This window comes from Phymastichus coffea, unplaced genomic scaffold (assembly GCF_024137745.1).
Source record: "Phymastichus coffea isolate CEN01 unplaced genomic scaffold, Cenicafe_Pcof_1.1 PCOF00053, whole genome shotgun sequence".
Lineage (NCBI taxonomy): Eukaryota > Metazoa > Arthropoda > Insecta > Hymenoptera > Eulophidae > Phymastichus > Phymastichus coffea.
The window spans coordinates 370,405-377,484 of NW_026706864.1; the positions used below are offsets into that span (position 1 = coordinate 370,405).

Here is a 7,080-nt window from a genome sequence, read left to right on the forward strand (position 1 = left end):
ACTGGCTGTAGCAATGACAAGACAATGCGCTTTTATATACAAGTGAATCCGTACCGTTTGAGGGATTTTTGAAGCGACCTTGTCACGATTGAGATTAGCGGGCTACGACCCACGGCTAAGATAGCTAACGTAATAATTGTGTTTTGGTGAAGAGACGTACTAGATTTTCCATGACTGAGTCGAGTTTATTATGTCTTTAGGACGATACTCGGAACTGCTTAAGAACTCGAATCCCACTTTTGACGATGATTTCGTAGACGAGACACTGTTAATATAGTTGGAAATTGATAGGTTTCCAGCTATTATTCGATACGTTTTTCGAACTAATAAAGTGCTTAAAGAAAGTATCTCAAAGATATACTTTATTCACAGAATAAAGAGGTTTATATCCATATAAGTATTAAAATCAATAAATAAAAATAAGGTTATTCAGGACAAAAACTGAATAACATTTTCATTGAATAAGTAAAACTTTATATAAAAATATATTCTGATAGTTGTAATTTAGACAAGATTTATTCATTATATCAATGATTGTAAAGACTACTAAACACATTTGATTAATCTACATAATAAGAATGTCATAAACAAATAATTTTCTACTTTATGTAGAAAAACGTATTTTAATAATCTCAACCTATATTAAAATATTTTGTTAGATTAAGTGACAATAATAAAGCAAGCTAAGCAAAGAGTATGTCTGAGTGTATTCATTTTATTATAAATTATATAAATTAAATAAAAGTATTTTAAAGATAACGTTTTATAGTTTTATATTCTAATATGGTTATAATATCATGAAAGAAATAGGTTATTACAACATATTCCACATAGGAAGAATTAGTCTTTTAGGCTTTACTGCAAATGGTGTTCCTTCTTGTTTGATTTTTAAATATAATTTTTTAAATTTAAATCTTATATCAAAAGCGTTTCGGATAAAAAATGTATACAATCATACTATAAATGAGTCGGTGATTGACTTAATGTCATAGAAATTTATAAAATATTAAAAGTCTAATAATGGATGATTTCTTGAGCAGTATATTTAAATTATTCGATGAAATATAATAATACAGGTTGAAGCATTATATTCACTTCCAAAAAATATAAATACTGACTTATTTCCAAGACTTCAAAATGTTGTTTACACGAAAGTATAACGTCTAAATATAAATTGTTTTGTTTCTCGTTGCGATAATTACGGTTTTATTTCATAAAAAAACAATGTATGACTAGTTCAGAAACTGGTTGCAAACTGGTTGTTTGAAAGAGTCAAATTTTAAAGATAGTCTTATTAATAAGAAATTTACAGAAAAACAATAATATCATATGAATTATAATTATAAATAAGAACTTTTTAAAGATTTTCACTAAGTTACGCTAGCCCAACCTGTATTTGCATTGTAATAATAAATAAATTACATATTACAATATTTTAGAATATAATATTTTTAATAAACAAATATATTAATCTATCATAATTATCTATGTAATTAGAATGAGCATTTACATAAATGCACAGATTATCTAGAATATAATAAATAAACCTATAAACAATAACTAGATCACGATTGGGAATTTTATTTTATTACTTTTCTTACGAGTATCAACACGGTTCAGTTAATAAAGTTGCCAATACACGCATTTGATTATTTTTCTTTTAAGTCTTTCAAGGAAATCTTTCCAACATTTTTTATTTATGTACAAGTTTATGGATCAGTAAGGGACTTAATAAGTTACAAATTCAAAATTATCTTTATTCACGTCGAATTTTCACAAACATACACATATAAATTCTAAAATTCAGTAAACACATATCAAATAAATAATCACGAGAATTATGTTACATCGCGGTGAGCGCAATTTTCTGCGGCTCAATGATGGGCGCTGCAGCAGCGAGCTTTTATGCATAAAATACCTCGGTGGCGCGCCTATAATGGTCGTTGTATAGCTATAGTGATCGTTCTGCAGTATACTTTCAACAATGAGAGGCACAGAAGCTGAGTAAGAAACATCCAGACAGAGAAAGGGGGGAGAGGAAGAGAGAGAGAGAGAGAGAGAGAGAGAGAGAGAGAGAGAGAGAGAGAGAGAGAGAGAGAGAGCAGGAAAGATGAAGTAGCGATCGAGATTAGCGATTGTTCTATCTTGCGAGGGGGAAACTCAGCCGCAGTAGTCAAAAAAAACATTCGCGCGACTAAATAACGAGGTGAATAAAAGTGAAGAGAAAGGAGAAAGAAAGGTGAGATTGTTTTTCTTTTATTTTCAAACTGCTAGTCAGAAACTCGGGCAGAATTTTTTTATATCTCAATATTTTTCTTTCTTGAATGAAGAAAAAAAATTTATAGTCTTAATCGCGCGCTACCATGATAGGCAAAGAAATTGAAAGAAGTGAGCTAGAAAGAGAAAAGACAAAGAGATATATAAAAGTACATGACGAATAAAAGTAGATCACAGTATTTAGCAAAATAAATATAAGAAACAAGAGCGAGAGGATATTTTGGAGGGTAAGGATATCATCTATATGTCTTTGGTATGACTAGTTACACTATAAGCCGAAACATTTAATTGTTTAGTTTCTTAAATCAATTCTAATTGAATTTCTAACCCAGTCATCTAAGTAGACAAAAGGATGTTTGATCAAGGAAAAAAGCAGAGCAGAAAAAGCAATGAAGTAACAGAGTGAAAAATAGAGAAAAGGAAAAAAGTACAGTCCTTACACAGGAAAGCAAGAAACGTCTTTTTTTAGTCACCGGTGACAAAACAAAGTGTTCACTCGTCGACATTATAGTACGGAAGTACGAAATCGTTGAACACGAAAAAGTCATTTAGAAACTGCGCTGCGCCTCACCCGCGGATTTCCGTATTGTTTGATGGCATCGTGTACGAGGTCGAGTGATCGGCCGTAACCGCCACCGTAATGGGCACCGTGTTCTTCTGAACTGTGACTGTGAGAAACTGAATGTACAGGTTTGGCGACTATCTCGTATGTAGTCTTTTTCTCGCCACTACTTGCTAATGATTTCAAACCGATAATTGCTGATAGCATGAGGGCCAATAAACCTGTCATTAGAGCTTTACCGGCGAGCATTGCTAGAGCACCAAAACCCAAAGCTCCTAGTGTTCCTTTCATCATCATTGCTGCTGCCATTAAACCACCCATGCCACCTTTATTACCTTTAGCTCGTCCTGAAAAAAAAGAGAAAAAATAAATTTAACTTTTTTATTTGCAGACGTTTATATAAGTTAATACAATGCTTGTTTTCGGGTTTTGTTAAGAGTTGAATATTTCATATAATTCTGCGGTTTGTGCTACATTAAAGCCAAAAACTGATGAAAATAAATTAATAACTAAACCTTAGCTTATTTTAACATTAAAAAGAATTATTTACTACAACAGAATTTTGTTTTGTAATAAATATTTTGCTTGTAATTAAGATGACTAAAGATTTTTTCTAAATCAATAAATCTTGAAAATCTAGAAAGTATATTTAGGAAATTGTTTACCATGGTACAAAAGAAATGCATCATGGCCTAATTATAAATATAAAAATTAATTATCGCATTAATTATCACTTGTACATTAGTTCCAGTTTTCAGAACCTGCGTAAAGATTTTATCTTTCTATTTTAATAAGACAAGGTAGTTAAAATGAAAAACGATAATAATCTGATTATATCACTTTCGTAATGGAAAGTCAAAGCGTAAACAAATAACGAGCTACATCCAAAAAAATGTAAATAAAACGTGGAATGCAATATATAGATTTAATTTGTCATCTTTTTATCGGAAATGTAAATCGCAAAATATAAAGAAACTTATTAAAACTACATTTTATGTAAAGATTTATATAAAAGAATGCACAATGATTGTTTGAATCGGAATTACTGATATAAAGTTAAATAAGTAAACCAGAGAAAATATCTAGATTATATCGCGGTGACTTGATGTGACTTAAATAGGTCTATCGTAAAATTAACGACACCGCGGAAGTGACCAGCGGCAACATTTGAGCACAGACATGATATAGCTCATTGATCGAAAATACAGCAAATCCATGATAGTCACTATGCCATTGGATTTCATAGATGACTTCGACGTAAAAGGCATCGATCTTTTCTCGATTTCAAACAAGTGTACCACTTTTACGTCAAACGAGGATTTTTTTATAGAGATAATTCCCCTGGCATCCCTAGTATAGTAATGTTACTTTACCCTCGAAGTCACTGTTAGCTTTGCGTACAGTTAACCCCTTAAAAGTGGTGAGCTGTTCAAATTTACTTTGTTTCTTGCAGCTATCTGATCATCGAGCACCCGATCTAGTTTGAATCATTTCATAGCTGCAAATAATGCGTCATAACTATTTAAATAAATTTTTCAGAATAAAATTTTTAGTTTACTTGAACTGATGTATTTTATTAATGTAAAAACGTTCATCTATTTTGTTCTGATGGAAAATCGTAATGTATAGTAAAAATTGAATTTTTATGTTAAGAATAATTCAATTATTAAAAAATTCTCTTATTTAAAAATGTATTCGACTATTCCACTTAATTTAACGAGACAATATTTTTGCCGTTATTTGAAGACGAATCCTCTTAATTGAAGAGGACTTCTTTTATGGCAAAAGTTTTTTCCAATGTATCACCGTCATTGTATATTTTTTTAGTCACTCTGGTTTTACTCAATTAAATTTTATTTTTTAAGAGAAACACAGAATAATCCTAAATTGATTTGTTACATCTTCTTTCTGATCCTACTACCGGTTATTAATTAATTGCTCAAATAGAGAAATATGCTCGGTCGATAAATTTTTCCTATCGCCATAAAAATTACCAAGCGTAAATTTGACGGTCAATAATAGTAGTAATAATAATAATGATCACGGTCAATATACCATCGTTCAATACTTGTTTAAAACAGTAGACCGTAAAACTTTAAAAGAGCATTCAATTTGAAGCAGCCACAAACCAGATTCGACGTTACGCTGTTCGCCAAGTCCCAATTGCTCCATTGCCGCTTCATTGAAGCTTCTCGTCGCCTCGAAAGTTCGCGGATCAAAGAGCTTGATTGAGATCGCATGACTGTTTAGGTAATTGCCAATCTTATGCATCAGGTAAGCGTCCATACGTTTATCAACGTCATTAGGAAATTCTCGCGCGAGATTCGCCACGACATTACCAGCAGGTGCCGTACTGTTCTGCTTCACTACCGTAACACCTGGCAGGATTCCTGAAAATATGAGTCATGAACATGAAAGATTTTGATACACGATTAAATAATTAATTAGGGTCTACCCGTACTAATTAAAGATTTGGTGGTGATTTTTTTATAGTAGTTTGTAAGGGATACTTTTAACTAAGTCAGTCACTTTACCAATGGGTCTTATTATCAAGAAGTAAACAGGGATTCAAGTAATATAGAGAATAATTAAATCAATATATGAAGACATCATTATAAAATTTGAATAATATAATTTTTTAATATTTCATTGATTAAGATAGACATACAACTATTGAAAACTTATCTATTAACAAATTTACATTCACAGTATTAAAGATGAATAAGAACTTAACCTTTTTTGCTTTTTAGTGCACATGAAAATTTTTTTATGAAAGAATTAGAGATAAATGTTCTTGTTTATTAGGAACTTTATATGTGTCTTATTATATTTAAAAAATAAATGTTATTTCTGATTCAAATACGTTATAACAATATATATCTTCAATAATTATTATAAAATTATTTTTTTAAATAATCTAGTTTTAATAGAATAATGGAATACTCATCTATTTATAATACGAATAATAACGTATAAACGAAAATATTCGGAAATTTATCACCGATTAGTACATGCAATTATAACTTACATGGCTAACATTAGCTATCTAAGTAAGACTAAGATAAAGATACTGTCATCCTTAAACAATAAAAATATAAGAGAGTTTTTACTTTTAAACTTTATCTTACCTATACTATTTCGTTCGGATAATCGATCCACAAAAGAAATAACATCGAGTCTCAAACACATTGCGCTATACCATTTACTGCAGTCCTTCTTCCACTTATCCATTGACGAAAGATTCGAATCATTTTTTGTATTGTCGATCATCTGTGCACTCGTCCTTTGATTGATCTCTGCTGCGGCATAGCCCACAATCAATAACACCAATACTAGCTTCATTATTTTTAAAAACTCTACAAAAAAAAAACAAAATGTTCGGCAAAGAGTACGACCGAGCCGCGAAAAGGACGAGAAAGCACTGGACATAGACAGTGCACGAGTTGCACTATATATACGTCCTTTTGCCTCTCTGTCACACACGCGCGCTCTGAGCATTAGAGAGAAGGGAGGTGCAGCATCATAAGCAACAGCAGCCACGGCGTCAAATAGAGCGGAGAATTCGAATCCCAGTCAAATTTACAAAAACTCGGACACGCTGCAGCTATTGTCTCTCTCTCTCTCTCTCTCTCTCTCTCTCTATCTCGCTCTCTCTTTCTTGCTCTTTCGCCAATATACTCGTATACTGATCTCCTTTGGATTGCAGACGAAAAAAATTTTATAGACTTTCATCGTAACTATGGCTCAGGAATGCTACAATTTACGAGCAGAACACTGTCGGTGTTCATTTCGGCAGTTTCTGTAAACGACCATGTCGTAGTTACTTGTTGCGTTGGGTATTGCTATTATTTTTAACTTGATATATTCCTATGTTAAATAAAGATATTGTAATTGCGGATGAATGCGTGTATTTTCGAATGGAAATTAAATGGTAAATTGGACTAATCCTAATGTACACAATATTGATTTTAACTTATAGAATACATATTATGTCGAAGTTTTTGTCATTAATTTGTAATATTTAAAAATCGACAGAGAGAGAGAGAGGGAGAGAGAGAGAGAGAAAACAAGATAGTAACAAATAAGATTTTTTTACACGATCACAATAATTATGTAAAAATTGTCTAGAATTGAACTCTTTAATAAATATTTATTTTGAATTCGTCGTAATAAAAAGGACAATGATATTCCGAAAAGTGATATAATTAATCAGCTCATTTTTTTCGTTTAATTTTATCTAT

General features: G+C 31.3%; 1 protein-coding gene across 1 annotated transcript; it reads right to left on the reverse strand.

Moving 5' to 3' along the window:
- Positions 1-2,622: 2,622 nt before the first annotated feature.
- On the reverse strand, positions 2,623-6,181 carry LOC131665673 (uncharacterized). The gene is made up of 3 exons (XM_058937732.1): positions 5,968-6,181; positions 4,969-5,229; positions 2,623-3,186 (listed from the first exon to the last, which is right to left on the reverse strand). Exons 1-3 carry the CDS (start codon positions 6,179-6,181, stop codon positions 2,822-2,824), a joined length of 840 nt encoding a protein of 279 aa, XP_058793715.1. The 3' UTR covers positions 2,623-2,821.
- Between the last annotated feature and the right edge of the window lie 899 nt (positions 6,182-7,080).